Source organism: Oncorhynchus kisutch, linkage group LG29, assembly GCF_002021735.2.
Source record: "Oncorhynchus kisutch isolate 150728-3 linkage group LG29, Okis_V2, whole genome shotgun sequence".
In the NCBI taxonomy this organism is placed as follows: domain Eukaryota; kingdom Metazoa; phylum Chordata; class Actinopteri; order Salmoniformes; family Salmonidae; genus Oncorhynchus; species Oncorhynchus kisutch.
The window spans coordinates 28,742,204-28,762,926 of record NC_034202.2 but is presented as its reverse complement, the minus strand read 5'-3'; the positions used below and the strand labels follow the sequence as shown (position 1 = coordinate 28,762,926).

Below are 20,723 nucleotides of genomic sequence, written 5' to 3'. Positions count from 1 at the left end.
TCGCAATTGGAAGGGGGTAAAATACAATATATTTACATATATATATATTTGAGAAGTAGTATAGAAACTGGTCATCACAGTAAACATCTGTCAGAGCCAACTACCTGCCTGAGCTTCCTTTCAGTACTGAGCTTCCTCTCAGTACTGAGCTTCCTCTCAGTCCCGAGCTTCCCCTCAGTCCCGAGCTTCCCCTCAGTCCCGAGCTTCCCCTCAGTCCCGAGCTTCCTCTCAGTCCCGAGCTTCCCCTCAGTCCCGAGCTTCCTCTCAGTCCCGAGCTTCCCCTCAGTCCCGAGCTACCCCTCAGTCCCGAGCTACCCCTCAGTCCCGAGCTACCTCAGTCCTGAGCTGCCCCTCAGTCCAGTGGGGTCCTTGGTGAGGGTTACTAGGCCAAGATCGGCGGCGAGGGTCGCCAATCAAAGGACGCGATACAAGGGGACTAAGACTTTGTTGGAGTGGGGTCCACGTCCCGTGCCGGAGCCGCCACCGTGGACAGACGCCCACCCGGACCCTCCACTATGGGTTTAGGTGTGCGGCTGGGAGTCCGCACCTTGGGGGGGGGGGGGGGGGGGGTTCTGTCACGCCCTGGTCTTAGTATTTTGCGTTTTCTTTATTATTTTGGTCATCCCAGGGTGTGACATGGGTTTATTATGTGGTGTGTTTTGTCTTGGGGTTTTTGGAGGTATTGGGATTGTGGCTTAGTGGGGTTATCTAGTATAGTCTATGGCTGTCTGGAGTGGTTCTCAATCAGAGGCAGGTGTTTATCGTTGTCTCTGATTGGGAACCATATTTAGGCAGCCATATTCTTTGAGTGTGTCGTGGGTGATTGTTCCTGTCTCTGTGTTTGTTTGCACCAGTTTGGCTGTTTAGGTTTTCACGTTACGTTTCTTGGTTTGTATTGTTCGTGTTCTTTCTTTATTAAACATGTATCAAAATTACAACGCTGCATTTTGGTCCGATCCTTGCTACACCTCCTCTTCAGAGGAGGAGATAGAAGAAAACCATAACAGCTAGATCTACTGTATCTATTATAATATGACAAACCAGCTAGATCTACTGTCTCTGTGTCTCTATTATATTATGACAGACCAGCTAGATCTACTGCCTCTATTATATTATGACAGACCAACTAGATCTACTGCCTCTATTATATTATGACAGACTAGCTAGATCTACTGTCTCTATTATATTATGACAGAACAGCTAGATCTACTGTCTCTATTAAATTATGACAGAGCAGCTAAATCTACCGTCTCTATTTTAATATGACAGACCAGCTCGATCTACTGTCTCTATTATATTATGACAGACCAGCTAGATCTACCTTCTCTATTATATTATGACATAACAGCTATATCTCTGTCTCTATTAGATTATGTCAGACCAGCTAGATCTACTGTCTCTATTATATTATGACAAACCAGCTAGATCTACTGTCTCTATTATATTATGACAGACCTGCTAGATCTAGTGTCTCTATTGTATTAAATCAGACCAGCTAGATCTACTGTCTCTTTTATATTATGACAGACCAGCTAGATCTACTGCCTCTACCGCAATAGATCTAGCGCTGACAGAGATGGCCGCCTCGCTTCGCGTTCCTAGGAAACTATGCAGTTTTTTGCTTTTTTGCGTGTTATTTCTTACATTAGTACCCCAGGTCATCTTAGGTTTAATTACATACAGTCGAGAAGAACTACTGAACATATGAGCAGCGTCAACTCACCATCAGTACGACCAAGAATATGACTTTCGCGAAGCGGATCCTGTGTTCTGCCTTTCACCCAGGACAACGGAATGGATCCCAGCCGGCGACCCAAAAAAACTACTTCGTAAAAGGGGGAAACGGAGCGGTCTTCTGGTCAGACTCCGGAGACGGGCACATCGTGCACCACTCCCTAGTATTCTTCTCGCCAATGTCCAGTCTCTTGACAACAAGGTTGATGAAATCCGAGCAAGGGTAGCATTCCAGAGGGACATCAGAGACTGTAACGTTCTTTGCTTCACGGAAACATGGCTCACTGGAGAGACGCTATCGGAGTCGGTGCAGCCAACTGGTTTCTCCACGCATCGTGCAGACAGAAACAAACATCTTTCTGGTAAGAAGAGGGGCGGTGGCGTATGCTTCATGGTTAACGTGACGTGGTGTGATCATAACAACATACAGGTACTCAAGTCCTTCTGTTCACCTGATTTAGAATTCCTCACAATCAAATGTCGACCGCATTATCTACCAAGGGAATTCTCTTCGATTATAATCACAGCCGTATATATTCCCCCCCAAGTAGACACACCGATGACTCTGAACGAACTTTATTTGACTCTTTGCAAACTGGAATCCATTTATCCAGAGGCTGCATTCATTGTAGCTGGGGATTTTAAAAGGCTAATCTGAAAACAAGACTCCCTAAATTTTATCAGCATATCGATTGCGCAACCAGGGCTGGAAAAACCTTGGATCACTGCTATTCTAACTTCTGCGACGCATATAAGGCCCTACCCCGCCCTCCTTTCGGAAAAGCTGACCACGACTCCATTTTGTTGATCCCTGCCTACAGACAGAAACTAAAACAAGAAGCTCCTGCGCTGAGGTCTGTTCAACGCTGGTCTGACCAATCTGATTCCACACTCCAAGACTGCTTCCATCACGTGGACTGGGATATGTTTCGTATCGCGTCAGACAACAACATTGATGAATACGCTGATTCGGTGAGCGAGTTCATTAGAACGTGCGTTGAAGATGTCGTTCCCATAGCAACGATTAAAACATTCCCAAACCAGAAACCGTGGATTGATGGCAGCATTTGCGTGAAACTGAAAGCCCGAACCATTGCTTTTAATCAGGGCAAGGTGACTGGAAACATGACCGAATACAAACAGTCTAACTATTCCCTCCGCAAGGCAATCAAACAAGCTAAGCGTCAGTATAGAGACAAAGTAGAATCTCAATTCAACGGCTCAGACACAAGAGGTATGTGGCAGGGTCTACAGTCAATCACGGATTACAAAAAGAAAACCAGCCCAGTCACGGACCAGGATGTCTTGCTCCCAGGCAGACTAAATTACTTTTTTGCCCGCTTTGAGGACAATACAGTGCCACTGACACGGCCCGCAACTAAAACATGCGGACTCTCCTTCACTGCAGCCGACGTGAGGAAAACATTTAAACGTGTCAACCCTCGCAAGGCTGCAGGCCCAGACGGCATCCCCAGCCGCGCCCTCAGAACATGCGCAGACCAGCTGGCTGGTGTGTTTACGGACATATTCAATCAATCCCTATCCCAGTCTGTTGTTCCCACATGCTTCAAGAGGGCCACCATTGTTCCTGTTCCCAAGAAAGCTAAGGTAACTGAGCTAAACGACTACCGCCCCGTAGCACTCACTTCCGACATCATGAAGTGCTTTGAGAGACTAGTCAAGGACCATATCACCTCCACCCTACCTGACACCCTAGACTCACTCCAATTTGCTTACCGCCCAAATAGGTCCACAGACGGTCTCGACCCCGCCCTGTGCAACTGGGTACTGGACTTCCTGACGGTCCGCCCCCAGGTGGTGAGGGTAGGCAACAACATTTCCACCCCGCTGATCCTCAACACTGGGGCCCCACAAGGGTGCGTTCTGAGCCCTCTCCTGTACTCCCTGTTCACCCACGACTGCGTGGCCACGCACGCCTCCAACTCAATCATCAAGTTTGCGGACAACACAACAGTGGTAGGCTTGATTACCAACAACGACGAGACGGCCTACAGGGAGGAGGTGAGGGCCCTCGGAGTGTGGTGTCAGGAAAATAACCTCGAACTCAACGTCAACAAAACTAAGGAGATGATTGTGGACTTCAGGAAACAGCAGAGGGAACACCCCCCTATCCACATTGATGGAACAGTAGTGGAGAGGGTAGTAAGTTTTAAGTTCCTCGGCGTACACATCACAGACAAACTGAATTGGTCCACCCACACAGACAGCATTGTGAAGAAGGCGCAGCAGCGCCTCTTCAACCTCAGGAGGCTGAAGAAATTCGGCTTGTCACCAAAAGCACTCACAATCTTCTACAGATGCACAATCGAGAGCATCCTGTCGGACTGTATCACCGCCTGGTACGGCAACTGCTCCGCCCACAACCGTAAGGCTCTCCAGAGTGTAGTGAGGTCTGCACAACGCATCACCGGGGGCAAACTACCTGCCCTCCAGGACACCTACACCACTCGATGTCACAGGAAGGCCATAAAGATCATCAAGGACAACAACCACCCGAGCCACTGCCTGTTCACCCCGCTATCATCCAGAAGGCGAGGTCAGTACAGGTGCATCAAAGCTGGGACCGAGAGACTGAAAAACAGCTTCTATCTCAAGGCCATCAGACTGTTAAACAGCCAACACACTGACTCAACTCCAGCCACTTTAATAATGGGAATTGATGGGAAATGATGTAAAATATATCACTAGCCACTTTAAACAATGCTACCTAATATAATGTTTACATACCCTACATTATTCATCTCATATGTATATGTATATACTGTACTCTATATCATCTACTGCATCTTTATGTAATACATGTATCACTAGCCACTTTAACTATGCCACTTTGTTTACATACTCATCTCATATGTATATACTGCACTCAATACCATCGACTGTATCTTGCCTATGCCGCTCTGTACCATCACTCACTCATATATCTTTATGTACATATTCTTTATCCCCTTACACTTGTGTCTATAAGGTAGTAGTTTTGGAATTGTTAGCTAGATTACTTGTTGGTTATTACTGCATTGTCGGAACTAGAAGCACAAGCATTTCGCTACACTCGCATTAACATCTGCATGTCTACATGTGTATGTGACAAATAAAATTTGTCGCATACACACATGTAAAATTTGATTTGATTTGATTTATGACAGACTAGCTAGATCTACTGTCTCTATTAAATTATGACAGAGCAGCTAAATCTACCGTCTCTATTATATTATGACAGACCAGCGAGATCTGCTGTCTCTATTATATGATGACAACCAGCTAGATCAGCTGTCTTTATTATATTATGACAGACCAGCTAGATCTACTGTCCCTATGTCTCTATTATATTTTGACAGACCAGCTAGATCTACTGTCTCTATTATATTATGACAGACCAGCTAGATCTACTGTCTCTATTATATTAAGACAGACCAGCTAGATCTACTGTCTCTATTATATTATGACAGAACAGATATATATACCGTCTCTATTAGATTATGTCAGACCAGCTAGATCTACTGTCTCTATTATATTATGACAGACCAGCTAGACCTACTGTCTCTATTACAATATGACAGACCAGCTAGATCTACTGTCTCTATTATATTATGACAGACCAGCTAGATCTACTGTCCCTATTATATTATGACAGACCAGCTAGATCTACTGTCTCTATTATATTATGACAGACCAGATAGATCTACTGTGTCTAGGTCTCTATTATATTATGACAGACCAGCTAGATCTACTGTCTCTATTATATTATGACAGACCAGCTAGATCTGCTGTCTCTATTATATTATGACAGACCAGCTTCATCTACAGTCTCTATTATATTATGACAGATAAGCTAGATCTACTGTGTCTAGGTCTTATTATATTATGACAGACCAGCTAGATCTACTGTCCCTATGTCTCTATTATATTATGACAGACCAGCTAGATCTACTGTCTCTATTATATTATGACAGACCAGCTAGATCTACTGTCTCTATTATATTATGACAGACCAGCTTCATCTACAGTCTCTATTATATTATGACAGACCAGCTAGATCTACTGTGTCTAGGTCTTATTATATTATGACAGACCAGCTAGATCTACTGTCCCTATGTCTCTATTATATTTTGACAGACCAGCTAGATCTACTGACTTTATTATATTATGACAGACCAGCTAGATCTACTGTCTCTATTATATTAAGACAGACCAGCTAGATCTACTGTCTCTATTATATTATGACAGAACAGATATATCTACTGTCTCTATTAGATTATGTCAGACCAGCTAGATCTACTGTCTCTATTATATTATGACAGACCAGCTAGACCTACTGTCTCTATTATAATATGACAGACCAGCTAGATCTACTGTCTCTACTATATTATGACAGACCAGCTAGATCTACTGTCCCTATTATATTATGACAGACCAGCTAGATCTACTGTCTCTATTATATTATGACAGACCAGCTAGATCTACTGTTTCTAGGTCTCTATTATATTATGACAGACCAGCTAGATCTACTGTCTCTATTATATTATGACAGACCAGCTAGATTTGCTGTCTCTATTATATTATGACAGACCAGCTTCATCTACAGTCTCTATTATATTATGACAGACCAGCTAGATCTACTGTCTCTATTATATTATGACAGACCAGCTAGATCTACTGTGTCTAGGTCTTATTATATTATGACAGACCAGCTAGATCTACTGTCTCTATTATATTATGACAGACCAGCTAGATCTACTGTCTCTATTATATTATGACAGACCAGCTAGATCTGCTGTCTCTATTATATTATGACAGACCAGCTTCATCTACAGTCTCTATTATATTATGACAGACCAGCTAGATCTACTGTCTCTATTATATTATGACAGACCAGCTAGATCTACTGTCTATATTGTATTATGACAGAACAGCTTGATCTACTGGCTCTATTATATTATGACAGACCATCTAGATCTGCTGTCTATATTAAATTATGACAGACCAGCTAGATCTGCTGGCTCTATTATATTATGACAGACCAGCGAGATTTACTGTCTCTATTATATTATGACAGACCAGCTAGATCTACTGTCTCTATTATATTATGACAGACCAGCTAGATCTACTGTCTCTATTATATTATGACAGAACAGCTAGATCTACTGTCTCTATTGAATTATGACAGACCAGCTTCATCTACTGTCTCTATTAAATTATGACAGACCAGCGAGATTTACTGTCTCTATTATATTATGACAGACAAGCTAGATCTACTGTCTCTATTATATTATGACAGACCAGCTAGATCTACTGTGTCTAGGTCTCTATTATATTATGACAGACCAGCTAGATCTACTGTCTCTATTATATTATGACAGACCAGCTAAATCTACTGTCTCTATTATATTATGACAGACCAGGTAGATCTACTGTCTATATTATATTATGACAGACCTGCTAGATCTACTGTCTCTATTATATTATGACAGACCAGCTAGATCTACTGTCTCTATTATAATATGACAGACCAGCTAGATCTACTGTCTCTATTATATAACGACAGACCAGCTAGATCTTCTGTCTCTATTATATTACGACAGACCAGCTAGATCTGCTGTGTCTATTATATTATGACAGACCAGCTAGATCTACTGTCTCTGTGTCTCTCTTACATTATGACAGGCCAGCTAGATCTACTGTCTCTATTATATTATGACAGGCCAGCGAGATATACTGTCTCTATTATATTATGACAGACCAGCTAGATCTACTGTCTCTATTATATTATGACAGACCAGCTAGATCTACTGTCTCTATTATATTATGACAGACCAGCGATATATACTGTCTCTATTATATTATGACAGACCAGCTAGATCTACTGTCTCTATTATATTATGACAGACCAGCTAGATCTACTGTCTCTATTATATTATGACAGACCAGCTAGATCTACTGTCTCTATTATATTATGACAGACCAGCGAGATATACTGTCTCTTTTATATTATGACAGACCAGCTAGATCTACTGCCTCTATTATATTATGACAGACTAGCTAGATCTACTGTCTCTATTATATTAGCTAGATCTACTGTCTCTATTGTATTTTATCAGACCAGCTAAATCTATTGGCTCTATTATATTATGACACACCAGCTAGTGTCACGCCCTGGTCTTAGTATTTTGTGTTTTCTTTATTATTTTGGTCAGGCCAGGGTGTGACATGGGTTTATTATGTGGTGTGTTTTGTCTTGGGGTTTTGGAGGTATTGGGATTGTGGTTTAGTGGGGTTATCTAGTATAGTCTATGGCTGTCTGGAGTGGTTCTCAATCAGAGGCAGGTGTTTATCGTTGTCTCTGATTGGGAACCATATTTAGGCAGCCATATTCTTTGAGTGTGTCGTGGGTGATTGTTCCCTGTCTCTGTTTATTTTTCTCTCTGAGGTTTTGGCAGATTTGTTTGTTTGTTTATTTATTTATATATATTTTTTGTAATAAAAAAATAATTTAAAAAATGATTTTCCCATGATGTCAAGCAAAGAGGCAGTGAGTTTGAAGGTAGGACTTGAAATACATCCGCAGGTACACTTCCAATTGACCCAAACAATGTCAATTAGCCTATTAGAAGCTTCTAAAGCCATGGCATAATTTTCTGGAATTTTCCAAGCTGTTTAAAGGCAGGGTCAACTTAGTGCATGTAAACTTCTGACCCACTGGAATTGTGATACAGTGAAATAATCTGTCTGTAAACAATGGTTGGAAATATTACTATAATATGCACAAAGTAGATGTCCTAACAGACTTGCCAAAACTATAGTTTGTTAACAAGAAATGTTTGGAGTGGTTGAAAAATGAGGTTAATGACTCCAACCTCAGTGTATGTATATACAGTTGAAGTCGAAAGTTTACAATCTTGAACATGGACTTAAACTTGGATATGAACTCTTACGCTGAGAAATGTACCTGACCACATTTTTAAGTTTGTGCTGTGTATTCAAATCTAACTATAGGTTTCAGTGTGGTGTGCTATTTTTCATTGCGAGGGCAGACTTAATAGAAGTTGAACATGTTCTACTTTCACAGTTAGCAGTTGTGCAGACAGAACCAGTCTTTATGAGAACTCGACACCTCCCCTAATTTGAACACATGATACACATTTCAAGTAGTTATATGATGATTTGATAAAAGATACACAAGAAGAAGGGTTTATGTTCCAGGTCTAATGTTTTCTCCCCCCCCCCAAAAAAGGATCTATCTTGGTCTGGTCCACAGAATTATTACTGACTTAGCCCCCTATCAAATTATTTTACGTACACTACCGGTCAAAAGTTTTAGAACACCTACTCAACACTTTTCGGTTACTACGTGATTCCATATGTGTTACTTCATAGTTTTGAGTCTTCACCATTATTCTACAATGTAGAAAATAGTAAAACATGAAGAGAAAACCTTAAATGAGTGGGTGTGTCCAAACCTTTTGACCGGTAGTGTATGTTAGAGATGTCCACCAATACAACATCAGAGATGGATATTGTATGTTTTAAATGTAAGTATCAATCTGGTAAGAACACCTTTTTCTATATAGCCTTGGTGCTGTAGAGTGGAACAAACTACCACAGACTCAAAGCCATACCGACAATAAATTAATTTGAAAAGAATGTCAAAAGCTGGCTAATGATCAAACAATATAAATTGTTCATGTACGTATCTATGTTGTAAAAAAAAAAAAGGTTGCCCCTCACGTTTCTTCAGTTTCCCTTATTAAGTCCCGTTAGTTTGGCTGCTCAGCCGACCTTAGTTATCCCTCACCCATCATAGCCATGCCATTCCCGACCAATCAGAGTCCTTGTAAATATCCATCTGCACACTGCACCCGCCCACTCGGGTCAGAGTGTTATCGTCGTCCGATTGGAGAAGACTCATGTTTCTGAGGACTGTTTCATTGTCGACAGTAACACAAATGGGCGAGCTTCTAGAGTCATCCCAGACAGTTCTTGGAACTTGCTCATGCGCAGAGTAATTTACGACCCAGGTCTCAGCCTGGCAGATTCTCACACAACGCTGGAGAGTGAGGGTGCCATAAATCTTAGCCCTTTTGTCAATCCAAGTAATTAGATTCTCTCTCTCTCTCCAATAGGTAAATAAAGTTTGTTTATATTGATGCTGTGTTTATAGCCCTTTATAGACATGTTGTAAATGTAATGCCATTTGCCATTTCTTAATGTACATGTATATTCCATAGTTATAGCCCTTAACTAATACTGGTTACATGTGTGCATATCTTTATATTATAGAACCACAACAATAAGATTCCAAATCATTCAGATTACCACAATCATATCAACATCCTCAAATGGAAACACATGTGTGTGTGTGTGTGTGGTGGTGACTATCAAGAGTACAGTGATGGGACTCAACATTGTTTTAACTGGACAGCACTATAGAGGACAGAACCACCACAATCAGTTATAAGTATATAGCGGGTGATATAACCGTTTTTACATGGTCCTTCTAGATGGATTTAGTGACCAATAGTTTTGACATATGTCATGTATCTGTATCACAACCGGCCCTGATTGGGAGTCCCATAGGGCGGCGCACAATTGGCCGGTGTAGGCTGTCATTGTAAATAAGAATTTGTTCTTAACTGACTTGCCTAGTTAAATAAAATGGCATGTATCTGTACAATTCACCAAGAATAGGTGTCTGAACATGTTATTTAAATAAGAAATAATGGCTGTGGTATTTAAGCAAAGAATGGACATGAAAATGTGTCTTTAGGCCTATTCTGAGAATGCAGTATTTCCTAGAGTGAACCTGCAAGTACCCAGTTGATTGTACTGTGTACCATGTGTATTCTCTGCATATGACAAATAAACTTGACTTAAAGCCCCCGTGCAGTCTTTTAAAATCATTGTATGTCTAATATTTTATGAAAATAAAATATTTTGGCCCTTGAAATGCTCAGTGTGATCGTGTAGGTGTCTAAGGGTGCGTTCGTAAAATCACTCTCTCCTCTGATTTCAGAGCACTTCATCTGAGTGTGCCTGAGCGCAGAATAACTGATGAATTTACGAATGCACAACACCCGTTTGAATATGAGTAGCGTCCATGAACGTAGGCAAGTGTTTTATTAAATTGTTTCCAGCAGCACAGTTAGTCACCAATGGTCTGGATAACATGAAAACAGCCTAACCAGCTCTATTAGGGTGAGAAATGGTCAGTGTGAGGTGTTCTCATTTGTGTCTGGAAGTAGCTAGCAAACTTTAGCCAGTTAGCTTGAGTGTTTGGTTTAACCCTACTCCTCCACCAGTGTCCAGTGTGTTCTCTGATTTTACAAAAGGACAATCTGACAACGCTCTCAATTCACTAATGACCCAGAGCGCACTGACACACTGGATGCAATTTACGAACACACCCAAGGATGAAGATGACAAAAGTAAATCAGTCAAATATATTTAGAAAGCCCTTTTTACATCAGCAGATGTCAAAGTGCTATAGAGAAACCCAGCCTAAAACCCCAAACAGCAAGCAATGCTGATGTAGAAGCACGGTGGCTCAGAAAAACTCCCTAGGAAGGCCAGAAACCTAGGAAGAAACCTAGAGGAACCAGGCTCTGAGGGGTGGCCAGTCCTCTTCTGCCTGTGCCAGGTGGGGATTATAACACTACATGACCAAGATGTTACAATGTTCATAGATGACCAACAGGGTCAAATAAAGGGTGCAACATGTCAGTACCTCAGGAGTAAATGTCAGTTGGCTTTTCAGAGACGATTATTCAGAGTTAGCGACAGCAGGTGCGGTAGAGAGAGAGTAGGAAACAGCAGGTCTGGGACAAGTTAGCAAGTCCGGTGAACAGGTCAGGAAGAACAGTTGAAACTGGAGCAGCAGCACGACCAGGTGGAGTGGGGACAGCGATGAGTCATCAGGCCAGATAGGACCATGCCTCAGGACTAGGGCTCAGGTCCTCCGAGAGGGAGATGGGGAGAGAGATAATTAGGGGGAGCATACTTAAATTCACACAGGACACCGGATCAGACAGGAGAATTACTGTAACGGAATTCCTCATCTTCAGAGGAGTAGCAAGGATCAGACTAATGTGCAGCGTGGTAAGTGTCCATAATGATATATTTAATAAATCAACTGAACAAAATAACAAAAGACCGACCGAAACACTCCCGTATGGTGAAAACACTAACACAGGATACAACCACCCACAAAACACAATAGAAAACAGGCTACCTAAATATGGCTCCCAATCAGAGACAACGACTGACACCTGCCTCTGATTGAGAACCATACTAGGCCAAACACATAGAAATATAACAGCAGAAAACATAGAAAAACAACAGAATGCCCACCCCAACTCACGCCCTGACCAACTAAAATAAAGACATGACAAATTACACCAGGTATAACAGACTGACCCTAGCCCCATGACACAAAATATTGCAGCATAGATACTGGAGGCTGAGACAGGAGGGGATTATAATATCCCATTCTTTTTATTATAATTTTTGTACCCCTTTTTGTCACCGATTTCGTGGTATCCAATTGATAGTTACAGTCTTGTCTCATCGCTCCCGTACAGACTCGGGAGAGGCGAAGGTCGAGAGCCATGCGTCCTCCGAAACACAACCCAACCAAGCCGCACAGCTTCTTGACACAATGCCCACTTAACCCGGAAGCCAGCCGCACCAATGTGTTGGAGGAATTACCGTACACCTGGCAACCGTGTCAGCGTGCACTGCGCCCAACCCGCCACAGAAGTCGCTAGTGTGCGATGGGACAAGGATATCTCCGCAAATCTCTAGTGGCACAGCTAGCACTGCGATGCAGTGCCTTAGACCACTGCACCACTCAGGAGATCTCATCATTCTTTGCAACAATGGGACCAGCTATGCTAGTACGCATCGCCGCTGGTCCCAGATTTGTGATGACATTGTCTTAATCTGTATATTTTCGACCTTTAGGAAACAAATGTAAAGATATTTAAATACACAGCATCTGCTGGCCTATTATAATCAGATCACATTGTGACATCATGATGTTGGCCAAAAGTTCCATCCCACCTGAACATGCTGAAATTTCAGGCTTCTTTTTTTCAAACAGCTCTTTCACATAAGTGGTATTATCATTATTTTCACTATTGTAGAGTGTTACCTCAAAGTATGGAAATATCATGAAATAAGCAGAAAAATCGTGTTTGTAACTGCACTACCAAGTAAACATTGGTATGAATGGATCATACACGTACTTATACAGTGCCTTGCGAAAGTATTCGGCCCCCTTGAACTTTGCGACCTTTTGCCACATTTCAGGCTTCAAACATAAAGATATAAAACTGTATTTTTTTGTGAAGAATCAACAACAAGTGGGACACAAAGTTAATACTTTGTAGCGCCACCTTTTGCTGCGATTACAGCTGTAAGTCGCTTGGGGTATGTCTCTATCAGTTTTGCACATCGAGAGACTGACATTTTTTCCCATTCCTCCTTGCAAAACAGCTCGAGCTCAGTGAGGTTGGATGGAGAGCATTTGTGAACAGCAGTTTTCAGTTCTTTCCACAGATTCTCGATTGGATTCAGGTCTGGACTTTGACTTGGCCATTCTAACACCTGGATATGTTTATTTTTGAACCATTCCATTGTAGATTTTGCTTTATGTTTTGGATCATTGTCTTGTTGGAAGACAAATCTCCGTCCCAGTCTCAGGTCTTTTGCAGACTCCATCAGGTTTTCTTCCAGAATGGTCCTGTATTTGGCTCCATCCATCTTCCCATCAATTGTAACCATCTTCCCTGTCCCTGCTGAAGAAAAGAAGGCCCAAACCATGATGCTGCCACCACCATGTTTGACAGTGGGGATGGTGTGTTCAGGGTGATGAGCTGTGTTGCTTTTACGCCAAACATAACGTTTTGCATTGTTGCCAAAAAGTTCAATTTTGGTTTCGTCTGACCAGAGCACCTTCTTCCACATGTTTGGTGTGTCTCCCAGGTGGCTTGTGGCATTCTTTAAACAACACTTTTTATGGATATCTTTAAGAAATGGCTTTCTTCTTGCCACTCTTCCATAAAGGCCAGATTTGTGCAATATACGACTGATTGTTGTCCTATGGACAGAGTCTCCCACCTCAGCTGTAGATCTCTGCAGTTCATCCAGAGTGATCATGGGCCTCTTGGCTGCATCTCTGATCAGTCTTCTCCTTGTATGAGCTGAAAGTTTAGAGGGACGGCCAGGTCTTGGTAGATTTGCAGTGGTCTGATACTCCTTCCATTTCAATATTATCGCTTGCACAGTGCTCCTTGGGATGTTTAAAGCTTGGGAAATCTTTTTGTATCCAAATCCGGCTTTAAACTTCTTCACAACAGTATCTCGGACCTGCCTGGTGTGTTCCTTGTTCTTCATCATGCTCTCTGCGCTTTTAACGGACATCTGAGACTATCACAGTGCAGGTGCATTTATACGGAGACTTGATAACACACAGGTGGATTGTATTTATCATCATTAGTCATTTAGGTCAACATTGGATCATTCAGAGATCCTCACTGAACTTCTGGAGAGAGTTTGCTGCACTGAAAGTAAAGGGGCTGAATAATTTTGCACGCCCAATTCTTCAGTTTTTGATTTGTTAAAAAAGTTTGAATTATCCAATAAATGTCGTTCCACTTCATGATTGTGTCCCACTTGTTGTTTATTCTTCACAAAAAAATACAGTTTTATATCTTTATGTTTGAAGCCTGAAATGTGGCAAAAGGTCGCAAAGTTCAAGGGGGCCGAATACTTTCGCAAGGCACTGTATATATGTACAGTCGTGGCCAAAAGTTTTGAGAATTACACAAATATTAATTTTCACAAAGTCTGCTGCCTCAGTTTGTATGATGGCAATTTGCATATACTCCAGAATGTTATGAAGAGTGATCAGATGAATTGCAATTAATTGCAAAGTCCCTCTTTGCCATGCAAATGAACTGAATCCCCCAAAAAACATTTCCACTGCATTTCATCCCTGCCTCAAAAGGACCAGCTGATATCATGTCAGTGATTCTCTCGTTAGCACAGGTGTGAGTGTTGAGGAGGACAAGGCTGGAGATTACTCTGTCATGCTGATTGAGTTCGAATAATAGACTTGAAGCTTCAAACGGAGGGTGGTGCTTGGAATCATTGTTCTTCCTCTGTCAACCATGGTTACCTGCAATGAAACACGTGCCGTCATCATTGCTTTGCACAAAAGGGCTTCACAGGCAAGGATATTGCTGCCTGTAAGATTGTACCTGAATCAACCATTTATCGGATCATCAAGAACTTCAAGGAGAGCGGTTCAATTGTTGTAAAGAAGGCTTTAGGGCGCCCAAGAAAGTCCAGCCAGCGCCAGGAACGTCTCCTAAAGTTGATTCAGCTGCTGGATCGGGGCACCACCAGTACAGAGTTTGCTCAGGAATGGCAGCAGGCAGGTGTGAGTGCATCTGCACACACAGTGAGGCGAAGACTTTTGGAGGGTGGCCTGGTGTCAAGAAGGGCAGCAAAGAAGCCACTTCTCTCCAGGAAAAACATCAGGGACAGACTGTTATTCTGCAAAAGGTACAGGGATTGAACTGCTGAGGACTGGGGTAATGTCATTTTTTCTGATGAATCCGATTGTTTGGGGCATCTCCAATCAGCGCCAGAATCAGTCCTGTGTCATGCCAACAGTAAAGCATCCTGAGACCATTCATGTGTAGGGTTGCTTCTCAGCCAAGGGAGTGGGCTCACTCACAATTTTGCCTAAGAACACAGCCATGAATAAAGAATGGTACCAACACATCCTCAGAGAGCAACTTCTCCCAACCATCCAGGAACAGTTTGGTGACGAACAATGCCTTTTCCAGCATTATGGAGCACCTTGCCATAAGGCAAAAGGGATAACTAAGTGGTTCGGGGAACAATACATTGATATGTTGGGTCCATGGCCAGGAAACTCCCCAGACCTTAATTCCATTGAGAACTTGTGGTCAATCCTCAGGAGGCGGGTGGACAAACAAACAAACAACCCACAAATTCTGACAAACTCCAAACATTGATTATGCAAGAATGGCTGCCATCAGTCAGGATGTGGCCCAGAAGTAAATTGACAGCATGCCAGGGCGGATTGCAGAGATCTTGAAAAAGAAGGGTCAACACTGCAAATATTGACTCTTTGCATCAACTTCATGTAATTTTCAATAAAAGCCTTATGAAATGCTTGTAATTATACTTCAGTATTCCATAGTAACATCTGACAAAGATATCTAAAGACACTGAGGCAGAAGACTTTGTGAAAATTAATATTTGTCATTCTCAAAACTTTTGGCCACGACTGTATACAGTTTCTCTGTTATGACAGCAATGAAATAAATAAAGAGAAAAACAAAAGCTGCAACTATCTCCTCCTTAGCAGCTTTTGAAAGTAAGTGAATAACGGTAGAGGCAATCTAATTTGTCTATCAAACTAGCTAAACTGAACTGTCACATGACAATGTAACATCCCGTGTCAAGTAAGATTGTGTTGAGTCATTACATAAACTGACGTCAGCTTATGAGGGAATAATCAAATCAAATCAAATGTTATTTGTCACATGAGCCGATTACAACAGGTAGACCTTACCGTGAAATGCTTACTTACAAGCCCTTAACCAACAATGCAGTTCAGGAAATGGAGTTAAGAAAATATTTACGAAATAAACTAAAGTAAAAAATCAAATGGGGCCCCTCAGCAGGGTGACTAGCAGGATGGGTGGGTGACTAGCAGGGTGACTAGCAGACAAGGTGACTAGTGGTCAGGGTGACTAGCAGACAAGGTGACTAGTGGTCAGGGTGACTAGCAGACAAGGTGACTAGCGGGCAGGGTGACTAGCAGGGTGGCTAGCGGGCAGGGTGACTATTAGGGTGACTAGCAGGGTGGCTAGCGGGAAGGGTGGGTTACTAGCAGGGTGACTAGCAGGGAGACTAGCAGGTGACTAGCAGGCAGGGTGACTAGCGGGCAGGGGGACTAGCAGGGTGGCTAGCGGGCAGGGTGAAATATCAGGGTGACTAGCAGGGTGACTATCGGGCAGGGTGACTAGCAGGCAGTGGGCAGAGGGACTAGCAGGGTGACCAGCAGGTTAGTTAGAAGACCATTTTACCTTTAAAATATAACTCTCTAGTCTTTACAAACTAACAGATATAAGCCATTGCATCTGACTTTCAGGCTCAGGACTATAGGGTTGGAAGAGGGCAACCTACTGAAGTTTCTCTGATTGCATTAAAACTATGGATGGTTTGGGAGTGGATCCATTACCCCTGCTTCTCAGGATGTAATCAATCAGCACATAATACACATTATAGGTCTAGTTGAGCCTGCTTTATGTCTAGATACACATCACAGCCAGTGGCATATTGGAATGGGAACAGTGCCATCTGCAGCCCAAAACTGTAGGTTCATCGTCTCTCATTAGTCTCTTACTAGATGGCATGTTTGCAAGTCTGCTCCAATCTATTGTCTACTTCTTGAAGTGAGGCTTCTCAGTAAAGACAATCTCAGTTGACCCTTTATCTATCTCCACCTAATCAGTTATGTTCTAACATAACCATGATCAATGCATTGATACCTCATTTTTAAATTTTGCTGCAATTGTACAGACACTACAGAATATATTTCAGAGAACCATCAGATCAATTTACTGTCGATATAATGTCCTAAATCAACTAACAACATTGCCCATGATATTCAGGCACACGTTGCAGGGTTCACTGTAACACAGGAATCCTAGTAGGTCTATTTCAAAGGTATAGTCACAGAACAGGGGAAAGACAAATGGGGATGAAAGGCATCATGTGCTCAGTCATAGATATAAAGCCTATACGTGGTCTATGTGTGTGTTCACAGCTCAGTAATGTGAGAATAAATCAACAATAACCTTTTGCCCCTAACTTCCAGAGCTTCCAGACCTTTATTGTTGTTGAAAAGCAATAATATACAAATCAGGCAAGAATAAATATATCCAAACCCACGATACACATAAATAACATTAATAACAGAACAAGGAAAAGAGATGACAGATCACATTTCATCATCAACATTTGCATTATAATATTCTACTGTACAGATACTTTTACTATGTAATTTGAGGGAATTTAATCAAGCTAAACGTTCACGCACACTATAGAAGTTTAATTAATTCTTATTATTACATTAAGGCTTGAAATCTGAGGGTCTTTGAAAATGTACACTTGTGAAATTACTCATTAGTATCAAGACATTCACAATGAAATCTGACTTATTATTGTTAACAAAATGTTTTTTTTTTTTTTTGCTAGGTAAAGTTATAAATAGACTTGTTCGAGAAATATACAACAAGATCATCCCAGCATTTGGATATTACATTTACGTTCATAAAAAAAGGTGACACAATGACTCAGATGTATTACTTCAAAAGAGCCATTCTCATCCACATCTGTGAACTTCGTAATAAAGGCATTTGTTGAATATATATGTATATTAATATGAAATCCCTTCAGAATGATGGACCGCTAACCTTGTTTGGTATACAAAACCTTTAATGTATTAACCATGCCTTTTCCCAATCTACTTCCAATTAGTGAATGTCAATAAAACTTCCCTCTTGGGGCGACTCTCTTATCTACATGAGACCCACCCCGTTAGGTAGACCGGAACTTAACATTTTTTCAATGGTAAACGACCTGAGTGAACTATCTTCATTTATCCACCATCTTTGACTGTGGAATGTTGGTTTTTTGCTTTGCGTGTGGATAAGCGAGTGATCGTAGCAGTCGCGCAAACGAGGATTATTTTTTAAAGCTAGCTAACCAGTGGACACATGATAAGGGAAATGACGCAAATATGTACCAACTGCCCGTTTCTCTTAACCAACAAATATATATTCACTGTGTCTTTCAAAAGAAGAAAGACCATAATCATCTGAAAAACAATATTGTTAGCCATCTGTGGTAAGCTAGCAACCCGCTGTGGGAAAAAGGAAAAGGCATAGATTCTTTAGCGAACGTATAAAGAACTGCTCAACACTGAAGAGAAGAGGCAAATCTGGGCAGCATTGATTTAGAATAGTTTACAAACAATTTAATATAGCTATCACGATATCTTCCCAACTTTTTTTAGCTTGCTCTCTAGCCACACTCCGTCCCAAATCTGATAGATAGCGTTGGCTGTTTTATTTTTATGTGGCCTAGCTAGCATGCTAATCGAGCGTTCCTGTTTGTAAGCTGAAGTACTAGTAGCCCGTTTCTGTTCGTAACGTTAGTGGGGATCTTTCTTGATGCGATTGCTACCAAAACTGTCAGCGATTTGGTTTAATCCAACACATTATTTGGGGTTTATAAGTTTTATCTCGAAATTACACGTTTGTCTTGTTTTGGAAGCATAACGTTAAGTAGCTAGCTAACGTTAAATTGGTTAAGTAACAATGGTTCGCAGATAGCCAAATAGCTATAGCTAGTTAACGAACGTAGATGATTTATAAGATACAAACTGACAAGTTTTTCTGTTGACAAATCAGCTAGATAAGTAACGTTAGTTTTCTAATTTATGTCTGCTGGTGAAGTGCATTGGTTGGCAAATAATGTCTGCTGGAAATTGTGATGGCTAGCTAGAATAACATGTAGACAACTGCTAGCTAGCATGACCTAGCCAGCTAACTGTAGAAAACAGTAACGTTACGTTAGATTGTCTATCAATCACTAACTAGGTGACAGGATAGTTGAAGTAGGGTTGGCCTTGAAACTATACAGAGGGATTCATGAAAAATAGGATTCCTATCGAACTTAGCTGGTTTATAACAAGTTAATAGACCTAACTAATTGGTAACTAGCTTTCTGCATTGGCATATTCAGACAGATTATGTTAGTTGCTAGTATACATATCTATGGAGTATTTTTGCAGATGTTTATTTTGAAAATCTATCAGGATGCATAAAGATTCAGATGTCATGAGGTTGAGCACTCCCAATACATATCTGAATAATTTACACTTGGCCACTGAAGTTGGAACAGTCCAACACAGTTACAGCTCCAAGTGAGTAGGAGATGAGCATTATTAAGATTCTCTGTGACGTTAGACAGGTGTACTACAGCGTCTTGCTTTAAATGATGTTATCAGAAACCACTTTAAATTTACTGAAGTGCGACTTGAAATGTGTGAAGAAACCAACCAAATCAGTTGTGATTTTTCTTCAAAATGAATGTTGTTATTTAGTCAGTGGGTCACCACCAGTGTGCCAAAATATCCATCTCCAGATAACAAAGCAGGGATTACTTTTTTGCAAGAACTGCAACGCAAAGCAGCACATCCCTGAAAAAGAGCATGCATCTCCCTTGAGATACACTAAGGATTATAAACCAGAAAGTGAAGAGAACTGTGTTATTAACTTGTTATCCTCAATGGAAGTGCCCTTGTAGACACGTAACAGGGTGGCTACAACTGTGCCATTAGGAGCTCCAGCCTTAGAGGAAGCCTTGCAACCCTGGGTTGGCTGCTCTTAAGGGGACGATGGGTTCCCAAGCACTTCAGATACTGCGGCAGGGGGTGTGGGCTTCAATCACAGGAGGCTGGTATGTGGACCCCCACCAGAGCACATTCTCCAACTGCTTCCACCTGTACCTGTGGATCTTTCTCCTGGCCTTCCCTTTCCTGCTATACATGGTGAGGATTCATGGAGGTGACAATTTGGTTATTTCTAAAGATGGAAGAATTCCTGTTTTCTAGGAATTCTCTTTAAACTGGATGTCAAGTTAGTCAGGCACTTTACATACTGCACTAATAAATGTATATCAGACAGCCATTATTCAGATCAAATGAGAACTGGTTTTATCATAGAACGGAGGAGCAGAACCATGTTGGTAACAAAGTGGAACAGAGTAGGAGAGTACCGTTTTCCCCTCAGCATTAATTCAAAAGCTTATTTTCTTTCACACTTGATGTTGCTTCTCTTTACCTTAATGTTTGCTAGTAGTAT

The 20,723-nt window shown here is 41.5% G+C and overlaps 1 protein-coding gene across 1 annotated transcript in view; it reads left to right on the top strand.

The window, feature by feature from the left end:
* The first annotated feature begins 18,396 nt into the window (after window positions 1-18,396).
* Window positions 18,397-20,723, top strand: part of LOC109873751 (pecanex-like protein 3) — a 29,717-nt gene continuing 27,390 nt past the window's right edge. The window contains exon 1 of the mRNA XM_031808794.1: window positions 18,397-20,410. Within this exon, the coding sequence (XP_031664654.1) occupies window positions 20,258-20,410 (153 nt within the window). The 5' untranslated portion in view covers window positions 18,397-20,257. The remainder of the gene's footprint in view (window positions 20,411-20,723) is intronic.